Here is a 20,426-nt window from a genome sequence, read left to right as displayed (position 1 = left end):
AGATGAGACTACCTCACCGCCTCTTATATAAAGTGTTAAAATCAACCACCCAGGTTTGTTGTAACTGAGGTAAGAGGACGAAACGTAGCTCTGCATGCTGTAATTTGCATAATGCAAGCAATTACATGGCAAGGCCAGAATCCAGCTGGACATGCAAATAGGTATGTACACCACTTTAAATCGAGGTCCAAACAAAAGTCACCTTTCTTTTTGTCAAATATATAAACAAATGTTTCCCTTCGTTCAAAACGGCCCGTCGTCCATATCTGGCGAGATGGGCTCGGGCACGCAGACGAACCCCGGGCTTTTGATCCTCTTGGGGGTGGACGTCTGTGGCAGTGACAGCCGTCTCTTCACCGACAGCAGTCTGAGGATCTCGCTCACTTGCACCTCGAGCACCGAGAGCTGGCAACTGAGCATCTTAATGTCCCCCTTTATCTCGACCTTGGTTTGGTGGAGCGTGCCGTGGAACAACGCCTGCTCGCTCGCGGGCTGCGTGAAGGAGTGCCTGAGCGCGCCCTCAGCGTCCAGCCCCGGGACTTGTCCGAACGGGCTCCGCTCCAGCGGGCTGCGCGAATCCCCGGCCCGGTCGATGCGCAGGTCGCTCTTTGTGATGCCGCTGTCGCACGACTCCGTTTTGTGCAGGGCGCTCTTCTCTTCGTCGCCTTCCCCGGCGTCGTTGAACCCTCCACTGCCCGCGTGCCCGCGTGCCGGTTGAAGGCCCTTGCCGTCCGTTGTACTCAGCTGGCCCATGGACATGGATCCCTCGACCCACTTCTCCTGCTCTCTCGGCTTCACCGGCTCGGGGGCCGGGGGCGCCGGAGCCACCGCCGCGGGGCTCCTGAACTTGGCCCAGCCACGGCCAACACCACCACCTCCTCCGCCGCTGGGACGCTTAGGGCTGAGGATCTCTGTACCCTCCACGCCGCCCTTTGGTTTCAGCTCCAACGCCTCTTGTATGCCAACCCGGTCCAACTTCTCCGGGTGAATCTGTAGATAGATAAATAGATAGATAGATGATACATTGATACTTTATTGATCCCCAGGGGGAATACATAGTCACAGTTGCTTGAACACGTGACACACAACAACATACACATACAACATGAACAAGACGATGATGCAGGACCTGCAATGAATTCTTTGAGCAGGAGAGGGTAATGGCACTAGGGTCGGCGCTAGCGTTCCCGTTGGCCGGGGAATCCTGCATGGAGGGCTCAGGGCCCTGTGGGTAGAGGGACGGGTCACTCTGTGGGTCGGCGTTGGGCTCGAGTGCGTTGCAGTTTTGTCGGGGGTACATGTGGATGTCTCCCGGGGTTTGGATGTCCCGCTGATTCCGGAACTTCTGGAAGAGCTTGCGGACGGGATGGTCGTCGGGGATGGAGAGAGCGACCTGGTCCCTCTGGTGCTCCTTCTCCCTCTTCACGTCAGAGATCTTCCTGAAGATGATCTGCGGGAGCGGGAGAAAGATCCCATTTGTTTTTCGTTGGATCAAGTGAACCATCGCTTTGAGACAATGCTACCTTTGCAGTGTGGAAGGAATGTACACATTTCGATATGACCTGTATTCCCGTCTGGGAATAATAAAGTACCATCTTTAACATGGAGCTTTTTTGCGTGGACAATAATGCAGACCTTTTTATATCTTTGCGATATCCTTCATCAAGTGCCAGAGCCCATACGCATTGACCTTGTGGAAGGAGATGTCCAACTGTTAAACACCAGGTGAAGCTTAAACATCTGCTAACCCTGATCTAAGTCTACAGTGGTCTCTAAAACTAAATTTGCTGTATACTTGTTTCCTCACTACTACTCTTCCTCTAAATTATTAGGGACCACGTCTGTATTTTTCATGTTTTGTTTTTCAAAGAGGCAGAGGTGGTGAATTTACTGCTGACTGCACCCTTTCTTCTGTTCCGTGTTTGATTTTAAGCAGCACACCCTCAATCTCAGAGGCCCCATTTCTCAGCGTATCCAAATGTAGGCCTAACTGAATCTATTAATATGTATAAAGTGGGAATTTCTTTACCCAACTGCTTAGAAATTTGAATGAATGAATCCCATTTGATGATTGTTTCTAGAACTGGGACATTTTTAAGCGGAATACAAATATCAATCGCTCAGAAGATCGAATAGCCAATGAGGGATGAGTTCTGACCCTCTTCCGTAGGTTGCAGGTGAGGATGAGGTGGCGGGAGAAGGAGCTGGCGAATGCGGTGTAGAACTCGAGCACCCGCAGCAGCGCGTCCCGCCGGATCACGTGGAGGTCGCAGTAGGTGAGGGCGCGCACGTTGGCCGACGCTCGCGCCGGGCTCGTCTCCTTCCAGAAGACGTCCCCAAACACATCGCCTTTACCTGAAACCAGGCACCAAGAAACATCAAGTTAACTTGAAACCAGGCGACAAGAAACATTATTTTTTGCTGAAACCAGGCACCAAGAAACATGTTTACCTGAAACCAGGCGCCAAGAAACATGTTTACCTGAAACCAGGCGCCAAGAAACATGTTTACCTGAAACCAGGCGCCAAGAAACATGTTTACCTGAAACCAGGCACCAAGAAACATGTTTACCTGAAACCAGGCGCCAAGAAACATGTTTACCTGAAACCAGGCGCCAAGAAACATTGTTTACCTGAAACCAGGCGCCAAGAAACATTGTTAACCTGAAACCAGGTGCCAAGAAACATGTTTACCTGAAATCAGGTGCCAAGAAACATGTTTACCTGAAACCAGGTGCCAATAAACATTGTTTACCTGAAACCAGGTGCCAAGAAACATTGTTTAGCTGAAACCAGGTACCAAAAATCATTATGTTTTGTTTACCTGAAACTAGGCTCCAAAAACATCACGTTCAAGCTCAGGCAGAGGCATCTAAAACAATAAATTAATAAAATTTCTAATTTTATTTTGAATAAAATCTAGAATATGTTAGGCCATCAGAGGAGGCATAAGATATTAAAGATATTCAAATATTTTTGATATTCAAAATATTTAGGGCCCTTCCAGATATTCCAATTTTATTTTATCGATTCTCAACAAACAACACTTAAAGCGTCTTAATGTTGTTTCAGAGCTGGAATTGTCAACTAAGAGTCACTGTTTGCTACTGCATTCAGGAGAGCACTATGAACCCATTGACCCCCTCCCCATGTTCTCTGTCTCGATGGTGGGGGGGGTATCCGAGGAATGCAGCACTATAGCACAGTGCCTTTGACTCCTCCATAGTCTGGACTCAATACTTTGAGTCATCTTAACTATTGAATCCCGTGCTTGTTAGCAAAATGTCAATGCAATTTCCTGGTTATTATGTCACCTGGAGGTACTGAATTTTAAATGTTATGCTTTTCAGCCTTTTGACCAGCCTCATTATTTTCCTAGTTTCAAACTTCTGAAGTTGCTTATAAGTGCTTTTGGAAATAGTACCCTATGTAATGCATTAGCAACAAATACATTAGCAATGCAGCGAGCACCGCAAGATCAGATTTAATGGACAGCCGGAATAATAGAGGAGGCCGATATAGAGGGCACCACTAACAATAGTTCATGACCTCTCCTAGATGGGTGTAACTCATAATATTAATAATAATAAATCAAACATTTAATGAGCCTTTCATTGGGACCAATCTCAAAGCGCTATGATAATAATCTTCTAGGTATTTCAATGACTGAAAGCATTTCTCCCTTATTGGTCACCATAATTCATAGCCTTCAATGTGCCCTCCCACTGTGCTCACATCACATGTATGTGTATGAATCAGAACATTACATAACTTCCCTTCAACCCACACAGAGCGTTCTCCTTTTTGCCCCCTTAGCACTAGGATAAGCTATTGCGTACATCCTGAAGATTCAGATACCAGTCGATGACCTTCTAGTACCTCACCAGATTTTCCATAGGGAGTGTTAAGTACTGCCTATTTGTCCAGAAGATGTCTTGATTGATATGCATCATAAACAATCATTGGCCGAACAATACTTGAAATACCTAGGTTCTGATAAGTTGTTTAATTCCAAATTAATCATTGTACGTCGAGATGGCGAGTTTGCTTGATTAGCATTTGCTTTCTGTTAGCCACCTCCATTGACTTGCAGAGTTACAATGGTCTAGATCCTTTTCATGTGTTTAGCAGGCTATCAGTGAAGCACTGCTGACAGGTCACCCTCCGCATTGACAACCCAGCCAAAAGCAGCTGATAATAACAGTGTGCTAGTGGCGCATAACATAGTATACCGTAGCATCTTGACCCCTGCAAACCCCCCCCTGTTTTGCTGGTAACCGGACGGTTGCTGGTTCAATCCCCGGCTCCTCCTAGTTTCTCCCAAGATGAACGGAGGAGGCCGAGACTCGCCCACCCCAACCAACCGACCGCGTCCACGGCTCACCCAAGATGGCGACCACCTCGTCGTCCTGGATGACCTCGAGCGACCCCGACACAACGAAGCACAGGGTGTCCACGCTCTCGCCGATGTGGAAGATGAGGTCGCCGGGCGCACAGTGGGTAGTCTGGAACTCCACGGCCAGCGAGCGCAGGCAGCCGTCGCTGGCCAATCGGAAGGCTGGGTGGTCGTTGAACACCTGGCGGTTCAGGTGGACGCAGATGTCCGCCCGCATATCTTTGGGACAAATGGAGAGAACCTGAGAGGGAGTCGACGGAGACAGGACAGATTAAGCGCGATGATGAGGTTCATTAGGACACAGAACTTTTACAACACAACGAGTGGACTGAGTATAGAGGATAGAGTACGCGGTGCTACTGCAGGACAACGCCACGAGAGATTCCCGTGAACCTGAATGATAAATGGTCCAATCTGTAACCTTTGAGGCCTGTTGGGGTTTGTCTTTCCACGTCGTCCTGCCAACCTGAGCATCCTCTTTCTTTCTGTCTTTCTATTCTTTTACGATATCTAGAGATGATAGCATTTTTTTATGTTCGCTAGGTGAGAGGTGACTCCAAGTCACTTGCTCTCAGGTGCACCTTTGGACGTTGCATGGCAACGCGTGACATTACGTGCCGTTGTGGGTTCGCGGAAGGGTCATGCTTATAACCCCCCTCGCCCCCCCTCCCTACCCTGTAACCCAGCTGCATTCTGAGCTCAACAAGCTAGTGGCACCATATGCTGATAATCACAGTTAGAATTATTATTACAACACAACAATAATAATCATATTTTAATTGTAATTAATATCTAATAGTAGTAGTAGTAGTAGTTGTAGAATACAGCAACAATACAAATCCTAAAATACATGACTCATGATTCTGGTTGTACACACACAAACACACACCCGAGTTGGGATCTGTAGTCACCTTATCTGTGTCGATGCCCTTGGACATGGCCCATGTGGACACGATGAAGTCCATCACCCTCTCACTCAGGCCCCGGGGCACTTGGTAGAGCTTCAGGAAGTCCCGCACGTTGTTCAGCATCTCGTGGTAGCGGTTGGTGTTTGTGTACATCTGCTGGAAGATGGTGGTGACGTTTCCAAATATGGTCGCGTAGAGCAAGGCTGGAACGGAGGGGAAAGAGTGAATGGGTTTTTAGAATGAGGCACATAGCAGGATGGGGTAATGGCTGGTAAGAGTTGTAGCTAGATGGATGGTACTAAAGGAAATCGGCAAGACAAAAGACACGATTATATATAAGGGGGATGAGCTGTACATAACAGTATTCAGAAAATGCACTGCTACACAATATAATTACAACAATTAAATAGAAAATGATAAGAAGATACAAAACAAATTAATCCAGGGAACATGATTACATTTAACTAAGACAAAATAATGCAGGCTCACATGATACAGTTATAGTTGGCAAAAGTTCTTTATACCAGTGGAATACAAACATGTATGTTTACTTACTTATAGGTACTTATTACATATGCATGTGGGGCAAACGACTGACTCAAAGATGTTATAATGAGTACTTTGCATAGCTGAGGGTATTACTGTATCATGTTTTGCTGTACGCACATTTCTACAGTTCGACATTATGCAAACAAACAGTTCTATAAAGCCTGAACCAAATAAAACCATCCTATTTATAGCTGCGTTCATGTAAAAAGCTGCAGACAGCAGAGTCAATATTGCATGAGTGCTCTATACACTTTCACAAACCCCCGCCTATTATTGTCTCTGATTTGAACCAAATCCACAGTGCCCCTGCTCAATGCCCTCTGAATGGGGTTCAGCTGTAGAATGAATGAATCTCAGCGCTCTGAGTGGAAAAAAGTACCTTTTCCTTACAATATGGATGACTAAGTATCACAATTTACATGTAGATGTGTTAACATGTGGTTGCAGTCAGGGGCGTAGGAATGAGTTTAACATTGGGGGGGACACATATCGGAAACCTGACAGATCCGTTAATGGTTTGAACAGAAATATGTCAGAAATTAACTACACTGAAAAAATTCACAAATATATTTTATTCTACAAAAAAGATACATTTGTAAATGTAAAGGAAAACACATTTTGAATGGCAGTAATGAACTGATAAATATCAAATTAATTATTTAATTGCACGCTCAATCATCCAGTTTTTTAGAATAAGCAGGTGACAGGTGACAAGACGCTGTGTTGCGCTTTCAAAACAAAATAAAATATTTTTGTCCCCCGGTATAATTTTTAGGTGGGACAAATGCGCCTGTCTCCAATATTGGAGGGGATATGTCCCCTCCGTCCCCCCCCCCCCCCCCCCGGTTCCTACGCCCTTGGTTGCAGTATATGCACACAAACACCTCACCAAACACACTTACATAAACTTAAAAATAAACGCATAAACTTATACACACAAAGTTAAACATGCACGTGAGTGTTTACTTGCTCACACATAGTTAATAATAACTTGGATTTATATAGCGCCTTTCATAGTACCCAAGGTCGCTTAAACAGACATAAATGTGCTGGTGTGTGTACTAAAACCCATACACATACATAGTCAAACACACATAAATGTACACACACACACACAAATGTACACGTGTCTACAAACACACGTACACACACAAAGTAACACACACAAACACACACACACATGCACGTGTGTACACACACACACACACACACATATACATGTGTGTGTACACATACTCCAAGGCTGTGGCCACAGCGGCCCTATACCCTAATTGAACATGTAGGCTCCATGTTCTCAGGGCCGGGGCGCCGGGATACAGCTCTGCCACGACCCCAATGAGTCAGTTAGTATCACTTATTCCGTGACGCGGCACCCACTCAAGAGGAAGGAAGCCCTCTCCACGGTCCCCGCGCTCCACGGTGCGCCGAGGTTAGCCCGACGGATCCGACTTGATGGGTCATCAGGGTCCATTTTCCTACGCTCAAACCCCAGGGGCCAAACTATCGCTCCCTTTTTTTTTTTACGACGCAATCGCTTTCTCGCCGCGCATAATTACAGTATCTTTATCGGGCGATCGGTGGGGCTGTAACTGAAGCGTGCATTGCTATCGTATACACAGCGGTCGCTCCCGGATTGGCGAACGCGATACCAGGGAAATGGGTGTTTACTTTGGGGCGGGGGGGGAGGGGGGTGGAGCTGGAGGCGAGGCTGTCAGCTGGTGTTCTCCTCATCCCTATTATTGTCGGAAGTGGACTGAGTTGCAACTGGGGGAGCTGGGAGGGGGAGATTGACAAATGATGAAAACAGTGAAAAACGCAGCGCAGTGGTTTTATCAGGTCCTGGTGCTGATGTTTTTACATTAAAAATATATGTTTTATATTTTGGGACAAGGTAGCAGCTTCAAGGGAATTGTGTTACCGATAGGTTTGGGGTAAATTGTTTTGTAAATGTATTATTGGTGTACACTGCTTTTGCTTTGATATATATTTGCAATCAGAGATGTGAAAGTAATGGACAGAAACGATGTCGATACAACAAGCTCATCCTGAGCATTGCATCTCCATTGCATGTCTGTCCCTCACACGGTGTACACATAAAGAGTTCTCATACACATTGTGTAGCTAAGGTCACGATCTCCTAATTGTGCCGACCCCAGCACATCTTCTGAGTCTATCGATCATCAAAAGAGCTCAATATTTCTCGTTCAATCATGCGGAGTGGTTGGGTTCCGCCCCTAGATGAGCCCGACGATCTTTATGCTTTCTGACAAGACCGGGGGTCCAGTGACGCATTGTGACTCGTGCGGATTTGTGTCAGAGTTGTGTTGAGGTTTGACAAGGTGATCCGGCCTGTCATTACAACACTCGGGGGGGGGGGGGGGGAGAGCTAAAAATAGATCAGTCAGAGCTGTCCATCTCCTGCCCCCCAGGAGTTTGCCGCCACGACTACATTCTGCTTAAAGAAGATAAATATGGAAGGTATAGTATAAGTCTCCATATCTAATTGTATCTTATGACGTGAAGAGAGAGGGAGACATTATTGTGCCCTTCAGCAATTCAGGTTGAACTAAACTTTCGAGTGTGGAGCCCCGTCAGTGTGGCACTAGACTGTATTTGTGCTGAGTGTGCGTGTGCATGCTGTGTGCGTAAATCCATATGAGTGTGTGCTCGGGAGAAATCCGTGTGTGTGTGTATATTTGGAAAGTCTTCATGTCCCATGAAAGCGCTGCTCCATTCTTTATGACCCGTTCATATACGGTAGGAGATAATGGAGCTAATGCTCTCTCATTAAATCATTCATGTTGCTCATTCCACGGCCCCTGTTGATGCTCCAGCTCTCAAGCCCTAAATTAATGTCTCTCCACCAAACAACTTACTTAAAGAAGCCATACTCCCTAGTTTCTACAATAGTATACATTTTGTTCGAGTTACAGCGAAATATACAGTATGAGCACCGCACATTGGTAACGTCTGGTTAAAGTCATACATCCACACACAAATACTCAGCCCTTCACCCTTCCTCAGATACATGTTCCCCTGGGGAAAGCTGTGAGAGAGATGGCCCTGGGGTGTTGAGGAGTGCATTATCGCGTCCCTCATGCACAATGATAATGCACCCAGATTGTCTCCCCCCCCTCTTCCCTGCCTGCGAGGTCTGCTGCCAGCGAATTACCAATGGATGATCACCCGGCGCATACAAGGGTGCACGGTTGGTTTGAAGTGCATTACAGAATGTATAGACTTGCACACACACACAAGAATGTGTTTGGGTTTGTTACTTTGGTTTGTTACAAGCTGTTGTTGTTGTTGTTGTGGTTTTGGAAGCCGCGGTTAAAAGATGGTTGGAGTTGCTCTGTTGAAATGTCCATTTCTCAACCATCGAAGAAGTGTGTGTGTCTGTGTGTTAGTGTGGGTGTGTGTGTTTGCATTTGTGCAGCCATCCTGTTAGAATTAGCGGTCTCTGTCCTGTCCCATCAATGGTACTAAGACAGGTGCTGATAAAGTTCCCTCCAGCTGACAGCATCAGCCTCACAAGTGAACCCGTCCAAAATAGACCGCCACAAAAGTCAGGATCCAGTGATGTGACTCGAGCTCCACACAGCCATTGAACGGAGTCAACTTGAATTGAAACTTCTCAGAACGGGGGATATTTTGCTGTAAATGTGAGGCATGACTATGAGAAACCACTGGCCATGGAGGTGGTGGTAAAGACATCATAAATAAAAACATAGAAACTTATAATTGGGCTGACAGTTCGGAAACTGCGGCCCAATTATTTTGCCCGAAAAGCTTTTACAAACACTTTTTTTCTTTTTACGAAACCGCCGTCGTAAACATTTCTAAAATCTCCATTTACAGATGACATCGACTTTTTGGGGGGTTTCGTGGGGCAGTCACACACATCACCCCGTCTCCCACCCACGTCTACTCACATCCCACCATCATCATGGCCACGCTGAAGATCTTCTCGCCGTCGGTGGTGGGCGCGATGTTCCCAAAGCCGATGGTGGTCAGGCTGGTCATGGTGAAGTACAGCGAGCTGATGTACAGCGTCTCCTTGTTGGGCCCGCCCTCCCAGCGGCCCGAGCCCGTCACGTTGTAGCGGTACGGCGTGCCCATGCTCAGCGCCAGCTGGTACAGCCAGCTGTCCGTCTTGATGGCGTGGGTGTCGTGGTCGATGACCTCGTGGTCCCCGATGCTGTACCAGATGCAGGCCAGCCAGTGGGCGACCAGGCCGAAGACGCACACCAGCAGCACCAGCACGGCCGCGCCGTACTCCAGGTAGTGGTCCAGCTTGCGGGCCACGCGGCCCAGCCGGAGGAGGCGGATCACCTTCAGGGAACTGAAGAGGCTGCTCAGGCCCTGGGGTAAGGGTTGGTTGGTGGTCGGGGTTTGGCAGGGTTGGTGGTGGTGTTGGGGGGGGATTGGCGGTGGGGAGAGTGGTGGTGGTGGTGGGGAGAGTGGGTTGGTGGTGGAGGCGGTGATGGTGATGGAGGTGGTGGGGAGAGTGGGTTGGTGGTGGAGGCGGTGATGGTGATGGTGGTGGTGGGGAGAGTGGGTTGGTGGTGGAGGCGGTGATGGTGATGGTGGTGGTGGGGAGAGTGGGTTGGTGGTGGAGGTGGTGGTGGGGAGAGTTGGTTGGTGGTGGTGGTGGTGGTGGTGGTGGTGGTGGGGAGAGTGGGTTGGTGGTGGAGGTGGTGGTGGGGAGAGTTGGTTGGTGGTGGAGGTGGTGGTGGTGGTGGTGGAGGTGGTGGTGGGGAGAGTTGGTTGGTGGTGGAGGTGGAGGTGGTGGTGGGGAGAGTTGGTTGGTGGTGGAGGTGGTGATGGTGGGGGGATTGGTGGCAGGGAGAGGTGGTGGTGGGGAGAGAGAGTTGGTGGAGGAGGTGGTGGTGGTGGTGGTGGTCAGGAGGAGAACGATATGGTTGAGGTGAGGGCCAGGGGGGTGTTGGATGTGGTGGTGGAGGAGGAGGGGGATGTGGGGGGGGGAGGTGTTGGGGAATGGGGTGAAAGATTGAATTTACTTAAAGAGATACTAAAAGTATTAATTTCTAGTGCGTAAATGAGTTTCCTTCAGCCCCAAATGTTGTCTTGAGTTATTCTAACATGTACGCCTGAAACGAGCCTCTCTTTAGAAGCGTTACCTATGCTCCTAGATTCAGAGGTGTAAAGAGACGAGAAGAGAGTTAGCAAAGTACGTCCAGGAGAACTGTCATATCAGCCCTGGAGTCACTCCTGAAACACATTCGGGTGTCACTTCGTTTCTTACGGGTAGCATAGAGTCCTCGGGCCTCGTGCTGTTCCTGGGGGAGGGGCTTGTTGCCGAGGCGTTGACGTTCATGTATTCCTGCTGAAACACAGCGAAACGGTAAAGTGAGTACACATGCATTTCTGACACAGGGAGCGAAGATGCTACATGCTACAATGTTGAAGCCACTTCCAAAACGTCGCCCCCGCTGCAGACCTCATCAGCCCGGCAGGGAGGGAGATATTCGCAAGGTTGCAGAAACTAAATTTTGCCGTCCAGGTAGGCCCAAGAATAGTTATTACCTGCAGCGTTGACTTTTTCTTAGGTACCCTGTACATCTCAAATTTATCGACTTGCATTAGCCTGGAAGGATTTTGTATAGGTTTTTTGCATTTATTTTGCCCCTACTAGAGGTCATTTGCAGCCATGGGATTGAAAACACAACAAAAATAAAAATGCATACATATAGGAACGTATAGAAAAATAGTTCAGCTCATCTTCATCATAACATCGGACCTCCTTCCCTAACTTCACCTCTTCCTCATCATCAAACTGACCATGTGCCTTAACTTAAACTCTTCGTAATATCTAAGGTCATGCCCTAACTTCACCTCTTCATGATAATCACAACTGACCTCCTTCCTTAAATTAACCTCCTTATCCTAACCCAGCTTCTCCCATCTGACCCTGGCCTTAACTTAACCTCATCCTCCTAGCCCCCCCCCCCCCCCCCCCCCCCCCCCTTACCTCCTCGCCGTGCTCGAAGGCGTTGATGATGTCGTAGGGCAGGCAGGACAGCAGGTCGATCACGAACCAGGTCTTCAGGTAGTTCATGCGGATTGACCGGGCGTCGGAGATGACCTCGCCGGACGGCCCCACGAAGGTGGTGTGGAAGTTGAGCACGATGTCCACCAGGAAGATGATGTCCACCACGCTGTCGGCCACCAGCCAGCCCAGGTTGGTGCTGGGCTTGTTGTGCTTGAAGGACACGTTGTAGGGCACCATGATGGCCGTGTAGAAGGTGAGGATGAGGATCACCCAGTCCCAGGTGGTCTTGAAGGTGCAGTAGTGAAGGATGATGTGTGGGGGGGTCTTGGGGGCCTCTTGTTTGTACGGAGGGAGGATGTCCGAGCCGAGCTGGAGGGCCTTTCGGGGTTAAGGACAAAAAAGTTGGGAAACGGAAATGCACTTTTTTTTTCCTTTTCTTTTTTAATACGCACCAAAAATCAAATATATTCACTTTTTTTTTCTTTTCTTTTTTTAATACGCACCAAAAATCAAATATATTCGCTTTTTCTTTCTTTTCTTTTTTTTATACGCACCGAAAATCAAATATATATTCACTTTTTTTCAATATTGGTGGGGACGAAAGTCAAAGCTGAGAGTTGCATGCGGTCAAGCTATGGTGGATGATCAGTCAAACACATTGGAACCAGGTGGCACTTCTTCCACCTGGCGACGGCTCACCTCTGCCAGTCTGGAGGTCTTGATCTCTGGGTTGCCCAGCGGGGTCAACTGCTGGGCAACTGTGCGGTTGTTGGTTAACGCTCGAGTCAACCGGGCAATCTTGGTCCATCCTGCTGGAAGACGCAAAGGACAACCATATCCCAGCTTTATATAACATGATACACGAGCAGAAGATTATTCAGTTTGGCCGCTCCAAACCTCGTATTTAAAACAAAACACTTGGTCATGAAATACCTCTCGGGAAAAAAACAGAAAAAATATATTTGACGGGAGCCAAGTACATTGTATTGGTGTCGCCCTTAATCACAGTTAGTCTCAAAGGGCTTCACGGGCCACATTGTACAACACAATGTTTGTGCTTTTGAAAATTAACTCTTTAAATTCTGCTCTTCCCAACCAGCCTTAACCCGTCCATGGCTGTGCTCCAGCAGTTAACTCTTAATCCTGCGCTGCACATCCTACCAGCTGTGCTATGACTAATGGCACTAGCTCAGGAGGCAGAGCTACTGTAACCAGAAGGTTGCTCGTTCACGGCTCCTCCTAGTGTCAAGGTGTCCCTGAGCAAGATTCCCAACCGTAGCCGCTCCTGACGAGCTAACAGTCACGCCATCGGTGTGTGTTAAGGGTCTTCTAAACACCCTAAATATAATATGACTACCGTATTGACAACACAGCACCATGGCTCTCATCGACCCAACCTCTCCCGTCAGTTAGTTTGACTTGGGTGAGCGTTGTGTGGCACTGGACATGGAAAGACGTTAGTGGGCAGAGCGACACTATTCCCCCCAGGGGAAACAACCCAACGCTGTACAGTGTAGACCCACGGAGGACAGTGTTTAGCCATCCACACACACAACACCTGGTCAGTGGTTGGTTTGATGGCAGGAGCCTGGCCACCAGTGTCCCTATGGAATACTACTGGGTTTACTGGTCTATGGGGGCTTATTATGAGTCTCTGTGGACAGAAGAGTCCGCTGAATGGATGTAATGTGATGTCTTCGATGCGCTATCAGAGCGAAGATGTGAATAGTAAATCGATATCTTATTAATTAATAAGCACAATCGTTATGAATATGGAATGTCCTTCATGGTGATGATATTTTTCATATATTATAAGATATGATCATTTGTATGAATCCCGGACCGAAAAAGTGTTGAGCCCAGTGTTTTTTAAAAGTGTTTTTAAAAGTGTTTTATGTTGTGTATCTCCGCAAGCGGAGATACACAACATAAAACAAAGACGAAAGAGATCACGAATGTTTAAAGAACTCCAAAAAAAACACACAATCTCTACCTACAAAGGCATGAAAAATGGGTAAAAATAGACAATGAATAGTCCATTCTAAAGCGTCTGGGACACGATGGATCATCGCTGTAAAGAAGGGATGGCCGGGCGCCACACACCTTTGTTTGACTCCTCCTCCTCCACGGGCTGCTTGAACAGGGTGATGTCCCGGAAGGAACACAGAAACAGGACCACCTTGTCGTTCTCGTTCCTGATGGGAGCCACCTGCATGTACAGCCATATAGGGGTCCCTGGAGTGTGTGTGTGGGGGGGGGGGACACAAGAGCCATGGAACAATGGATGTCTCTTATGGATGTCAACGATGATGGTCCAATTGTTGTGGGGAAATAGTTCATGACATAAAAGGGGAGGGGCCTGAACCATCAGCTGTATCGGTGATCAGCTATTATAAGCCATATTCAAATTCCTATTATATTTTCATATTTGTATTTTCATAGTCTCAACCATGTCCACCTCGATTTTTGATGGATTGATCAGACAACCAGTTGCCCCAGTCCACTGGATAGGCTCAGCTTGTAGACCGATCTTTAAGTCATACATCTAAACCGCATTGCACCGCGGTGGTTAAACAGGGGGCGGTCCAGCGGCGATATACTCACTGTTCTTTGCATACAGCAGGACTTCGACGAAGCTGGACTCGTAGCTATCGAAGGTCCGTCTGATTTTGTCTATGGTCCCTCTGTCAGTCAGCTCTCCATACATGAAGCTGTGTGCGTGGATGAGAGTAGGGTGGAGACATAAGATGGTTCATACATACACAAGTCAAGTGGATGAAGATGTCCTTGGTGATGGTGTGATGCGTTTTCAGCAAATACGGCCATTGTATGCCAATGAAAGCCCAAAGTTTGTATGAGCTTTGTAGCTGAATTTACATAGACTTTTAACATCTGCTTCTATCTGTGTATTCTCTTGGCAGGTTTTTATTGAGATGAAATACCTCATACTTTATTGCTGTGAGGAATAGCATTTAATAAAAAAAAAGGCATAATGGTTGAAGAAACAGAAACAAGAATCTCTCTCGCTCTCTCTCTCTCTCTCTCTTGCTCTTTCATATATGGTCTCTCATATATGGTCTCTATCGCTCTCACTCTCTGGTCCAGTATAGATACTTCTAAGTGACGGTGTGTCCGCTCATACTTGCAAGTGCTGCTCTTGTGCATGACTTCTGCTCTGTGGTAGCCAGACAGCTTGCAGAAGCCATCGTTGCTGTACACCACCGGCCACTCAAGGATCTGAGCGTTACCCAGCAGGAAGCTCGTTTCTGAAACAGAGAGCCAACAGGGAGCAAGATCTGAAGTGAATTGTTCCAGCACACCCCTCTCTAAAAGAAAACACATTTGAGTTGATAACTCTCATTGCTCAGGGAATACTGAGCAACACAATGGATAATGATAGTAGTCCTATTCCAATTAGAAGGAATGGGGAAAGAAAAGTAAGATTATAACACAAGTTGTGCTTTGCGTGCTGGACCACATATTCTTTTTTTTTGTGTGTGTGTTCATTTGCATGGCTTTACTTTTAGTTTGACGTTTATAGATCTCCAACCGTGATCCCAAGATTGAATACATATCAAAGGTTTTAAAATAATGTATGTTTTAACCCTCCTTGAACACTGCGTTAGCAGGAAATCAAATTTACAATGGGGGGGGGGGAGGGGAGAGGAAATCATTTGAAGAATCTATTGATAACATAGTTATGTTGGAGCCATACGTGTGGATGGAAGCTAGTTCAAACAGTGTGAAACGTTCTCAAATAATCCAATCTTTCCGGACGGTCTTATCCAACGCTGTGTGTACCTACACGTTCATTTCCACGCCTCCTAAGTAAGTCCTATACTTGGCAAATCGGATATGGCTTGTAGCCTACAATATTTCTGCAGATCGCGCATTAATATTTATAAGTCATCATCTTTAAAGGCTTCATGTGTTGATATCTGACGCATATTGACTTGCAAAACACAGTCTCCTTTCAGGCTCATCCTTATGCCAGTAATTCCCTTTTCTAGCAGCCAGCGCAACGCTGGCTGCTATAGTCTTCACAAGCGCTCCTTAGATATTGTCGCATCCCGTTCTATATATAGGACACTTCACCGCATAGGATTGTATTGCGTCCATATAAACACTAAATCATTGCCACTGGAACAAACAAAATAATTACTGAGATAATCAAACCGTTAGACGAGTGATAAACATTGATTTGTGAACAATAATTCGACCTACAGTTGGTGTTCCCATGAGTTGAATAAGTTGTTTAAAGGCTGCAAGTGTTTCTCGGCATAGACCGTTGAACTTGCGCGTTACTGAGTTCCAAGTGAAGAAAATCTAAGATGCAGGGCTAATTATTTTAAAAAACAGCACTATAGGCTCCACACATAGCCTACTCAATAAGACCAACTTACCATTGGAGCGGCGGACGATATTCTCCAAAAAAGTGTTCTGAGGTGCCACCAATCCTCGCTTTCCTCCATGCATTTTGATTTATTCGGACGATGCTGTCGTTGTTGCTCCTCTGTCGTCTGCCCTGTGGTAGCCTGTAACATCTCCCTCCGCGATCTGTGTGTGTGCGATGAACTGGGACCTGCGTGCACTCACAACACGCTTCGATTGGTCAATTTACGCTCACCAGCCAGCGGCACAACAAAGACAACGCTGAGAGAGAGCGTTTAGGAATGGGACCGCTCGTCTCTGCGTTCACCGCCCGCTGTCCAATGTAGTGTGTGATAAATCAACATTTGTTGGTGAACGCTGCCTCAAATGCAACGACTGATGCAGTTCTCTGAGGACGTTCACTTATTTGATTTGTATATGTGTATGATTATTATTTGTTTATTTTGCAAGTGCGCAAAACGTGTATAATGTGTAGGTGCATGCAACATGACAATGAAGTGACAGACAGTGAACCTGAGTTGAACAAAAGTGTTACTTTTGTTTTACAAGAATGACAGAATAAGAACGACAACCAAAACTGTGGCAGGCGCAACAGGAGAAGAGCGCCGTCGTCGTGGTGCATAAAGTTAGTAGCCACAAGTGGACTATGCATTGATTAAGCATGTGTTTTACATCTGATCAAAGCCTAATAAACACATGTGTTATTCCACCTCTATCCTCTAGAGGGCGGATAGAGCCCGCGTCATCAAACCGCCGACTGCGGCTGCGCCAGAAGACGATTAGGAAGAGGTGGCAAGGAAAAACGGGAAGCGGCATCACGAAGACGGCTGTTTGACGCAGTTTAGGGTTTGACGCTAATTCGCACGGCAATGATTAACTTCTCTGAACTTTGGAAGCCGGTGATCTACACACTCTGGCGTTCAACTTCCCGGTTACATCCAGTCCGTTACGTTTAAAAGTCCGACAACCGATCGCCGACCGCAAAGCGCGGTCTGCATAAGAAACACCTGGATGGTTTCCCGAATATCTCGTGATCGGCTTAATGTTAATGTAATATTGCATCTGTGAATGATGCTCTGTTGTATTGGCAATGAGATCCGGATAGGCAGTGACTGATCCCCGTGTGCAGCCTACTTTAATTCGACCGGGCTTTTACGGAGACACAGGGCGCGTTTCGCGGACGATGGGGGCTAACTGCATGTCGAAGTAGACTGGTTTAAACGTTTTATATACAGCCACCGCTTTAAACCTTTAGACATGGCCTTCGGAGCGATGTTTATACGCCTATGCAACTACCTCCAAGACCCGAGCCTTGTGGCAGGGTTTCAGAAGCTATGCGGCGTTCAGGGGACCTTCTCGGAGAAACCGAGCGATTCGGGGGACAAACTTTCAAGTGGTGCGAGTGCGAACGATGATGGGGGAACACGGGAATATCCCAGGCAAAGAAACCACTCGGACACGGAGGAAAACCGGTCCAGGGACTTGGGTAACGGGTCAGCGACGCTGCGGTCAAGGGGAGCCGGGGATGAGATGCAGGCCGCCGGCTGCGGGGGTGCAGCAGATACCGCGAGAGCCAAGCCGCTCCGGAAGAACTCTCTGACCGGGGATGTTGGAAACGAGTTCATCATCAACAACAAGTTTCTGTTTTATTTATTCACGTTTGGAACCGAGCTGGGCAACGAGATGTTTTTCATCGTCTTTTTCCCCTTCGTCTTCTGGAACATCGACTCCCTGGTCAGTCGGAGGCTTATTATTGTTTGGGCCTGGAACCTCTTCATCGGACAGTCAACCAAAGACTTGGTTCGCTGGTCGCGGCCAGCCTCGCCACCTGTGGTGAAGGTGGAGGTGTTTTACAACTCCGAGTACAGCATGCCGTCCACGCATGCCATGACCGGGACGGCTATGTCGTTCTCTCTGTTCATGCTGTCGTATGGACGTTGGGAGGTAAGCAGACTCATCGCTTCGTCCATGGGGTACTGGACTCATTCATTCTTATTCATTGAGCCGTTCGGTGTCAGGTTGTGTTTGTATAGACGCCGCTGCGGCTGCAGCACAACTGCCAAGTCTTTGGCATTAAGAGTCTTGAATGACCATGAAATGCGTCCTCAAACTATCTGGCACAGGAAGGGGAAGCATCTGTGCATGAGCTAAGCTCATATTGTACAGGGAAATCTACAGAGCAATTCTAGTCAGTCATGTATTAAATATAGCTCTACACACCAATTCCCCCCAGGTCATCTGAATATAATTTAACTTGTCTTTCACTCTGGCTGCCTTTATTAGCAACTCAAAAGCTTTGTTATTGTACTTTTTTAGCTACTTATTAGTTATGTTATTGTGCCTTAGCCACTCAGTATCTGTGTTGTTTTGCATTAGACCAACTAAACGTGTGTCTCTGGATTCTCAGTATTCTTTCAGCTTTGGCCTGACGGCGGCCCTCAGCTGGAGTCTGCTGGTCTGTGTAAGCAGAGTCTACATGGGGATGCATTCTGTACTGGTGAGCATTTCTATCAACCCACTGATGACTGAATGCCAATCACTTGAACTGTCACCACCGCCCTCTAGCGGCGCAAAGAGGAATCGCAATCATTGTCGATTCGATTTATGAACGTGGTTAAAAATCGTTTAGCTGCACTTTCGACACAACGATCAACGCCGCCGGCTCTAATATGAACCCCGCGATAACAAAGACATTCCGAGGGCTCATATCTCCTTCTTATCTTTCCAATTTCTCTCTCCTTATGTCGAAAAAACCCTGAAAATATGGTCAGTGAGTTCTCCCTCGAGCAGTTAATCAATCCCATTCTCTAGATAAGCTTTTGAAACGGCCGGGGCTTGACGTGGAGTCGATTTCGAGTCAGTACGACTGAACGCCACAGAATCACATTCCTAAACAAAACCAGTCCAACACAACAATGCACCCCCCCACCCCCTCTCTAACCCCCCCGAGTTTCCTTCCTCCCCTGCAGGAAGTGATCACGGGCTTCCTCTACAGCCTCCTCATCCTGGCGGCCATGCAGCCCGTGCTGGACGCCGTCGACGGCTTCTACGCCACCAGCCCGTCGGCGCCGCTCGCCATCGTGCTCTCCCACGTGGGCATGGGCCTGCTGGCCTTCAGCCTGGACTCCTGGAGCACCTCGCGCGGGGACACGGCCCAGGCGCTGGGCACGGGCGTGGGCACCGCGCTGGGCACCCACGTCAACCACCGGCTGGGTCTCCTGGCCGACGCGCCGCAGTCCGCCCTGCCCCTGGCCCTGCCCCCTGTGGGGGTGGGCCTCGTGGGGCGCTCCCTGGCGCGCTTCGTCCTGGGCGTGGCGGTGCTGCTGGTGTGCCGCATGGCGATGAAGGCCCTGACCATCCCGGCGCTGTGCCGCGCGTTCGGCATGCCGACGGGGGACGTGCGGCGGGCCCGGCAGTACATGAGGGTGGAGCTGCCATACCGCTACATCGTGTACAGCGCGGTGGGCTTCTGCTGCGTGTGCGTGGTGCCCTTCGTCTTCAGCCTGGTCCACCTGGCCTGAGCGGGCGGAAACCCCAAACCTGTGCGACCGCTAGTGGTCTCTCTGGACGTGTGTGTGGGGGGGGGGGAGTTCCAGCCAAACCAAACTAAACCTAACCTGTGCGACTGCTAGTGGTCTCTCTGGACGTATGGGTTGGGGGGGGGGGGGGGGGGGGGAGTTCCAGCCAAACCAAACTAAACCTAACCTGTGCGACTGCTTGTGGTCTCTCTGGACGTATGGGTTGGGGGGTTGGGGGGGGGGGGGGTGTCCAGCCAAACCAAACTAAACCTAACCTGTGCGACCCTAGTGGTCTTCCTGGACGTTGGGGAGGGGGGATTGATACCACTGCTGGGGTCAAGGGTACCCACACGCACACACACACGTTTCTGTACCAAGATAACAGTGTTTGGTTCGTGTTTGGTTCCTGTTTGACCCGAACGGGCCGATGCCTTTGTCACGGAGAGTTCTTCCCGTGGCCGACCACTCTCTTGCCTCTTGACAAACAAGCATGAATAAGTGAAGCCTCCGGGAAAGCTTTGTATTATTGTACCGTGGTTATGCTCGAGTGAGGGACATGTTTATACAGTATCTTAACACACCAGAATGTATAGCAAACAATATCCCCCTGAAGTCCAGAGAATGAGCTAATGAAACCAGTGCAATCTGGCT

The 20,426-nt window shown here is 48.2% G+C and overlaps 2 protein-coding genes across 2 annotated transcripts; one reads left to right on the top strand and one right to left on the bottom strand.

The window, feature by feature from the left end:
* Nucleotides 1-243: 243 nt before the first annotated feature.
* On the bottom strand, nucleotides 244-16,341 carry LOC307088362 (voltage-gated delayed rectifier potassium channel KCNH5-like; the record flags this gene model as incomplete). Its single annotated transcript, XM_079754219.1, has 12 exons — nucleotides 244-990; nucleotides 1,130-1,450; nucleotides 2,159-2,355; nucleotides 4,384-4,636; nucleotides 5,307-5,506; nucleotides 9,785-10,214; nucleotides 11,845-12,243; nucleotides 12,565-12,677; nucleotides 13,969-14,100; nucleotides 14,470-14,576; nucleotides 15,008-15,131; nucleotides 16,269-16,341. 12 exons carry the CDS (start codon nucleotides 16,339-16,341, stop codon nucleotides 244-246), a joined length of 3,096 nt encoding a protein of 1,031 aa, XP_079610345.1.
* A 704-nt stretch (nucleotides 16,342-17,045) lies between these two features.
* LOC307087771 (sphingosine-1-phosphate phosphatase 1-like) lies at nucleotides 17,046-19,825 on the top strand. The gene is made up of 3 exons (XM_079753416.1): nucleotides 17,046-18,201; nucleotides 18,665-18,754; nucleotides 19,227-19,825. Exons 1-3 carry the CDS (start codon nucleotides 17,515-17,517, stop codon nucleotides 19,776-19,778), a joined length of 1,329 nt encoding a protein of 442 aa, XP_079609542.1. The 5' UTR covers nucleotides 17,046-17,514; the 3' UTR covers nucleotides 19,779-19,825.
* The last annotated feature ends 601 nt before the right edge of the window (nucleotides 19,826-20,426 follow it).

Source organism: Pollachius pollachius (genome assembly GCF_949987615.1).
Source record: "Pollachius pollachius genome assembly, chromosome: 16".
NCBI classification, from domain to species: Eukaryota; Metazoa; Chordata; class Actinopteri; order Gadiformes; family Gadidae; genus Pollachius; species Pollachius pollachius.
This window is presented reverse-complemented; position numbering and strand designations above follow the sequence as displayed.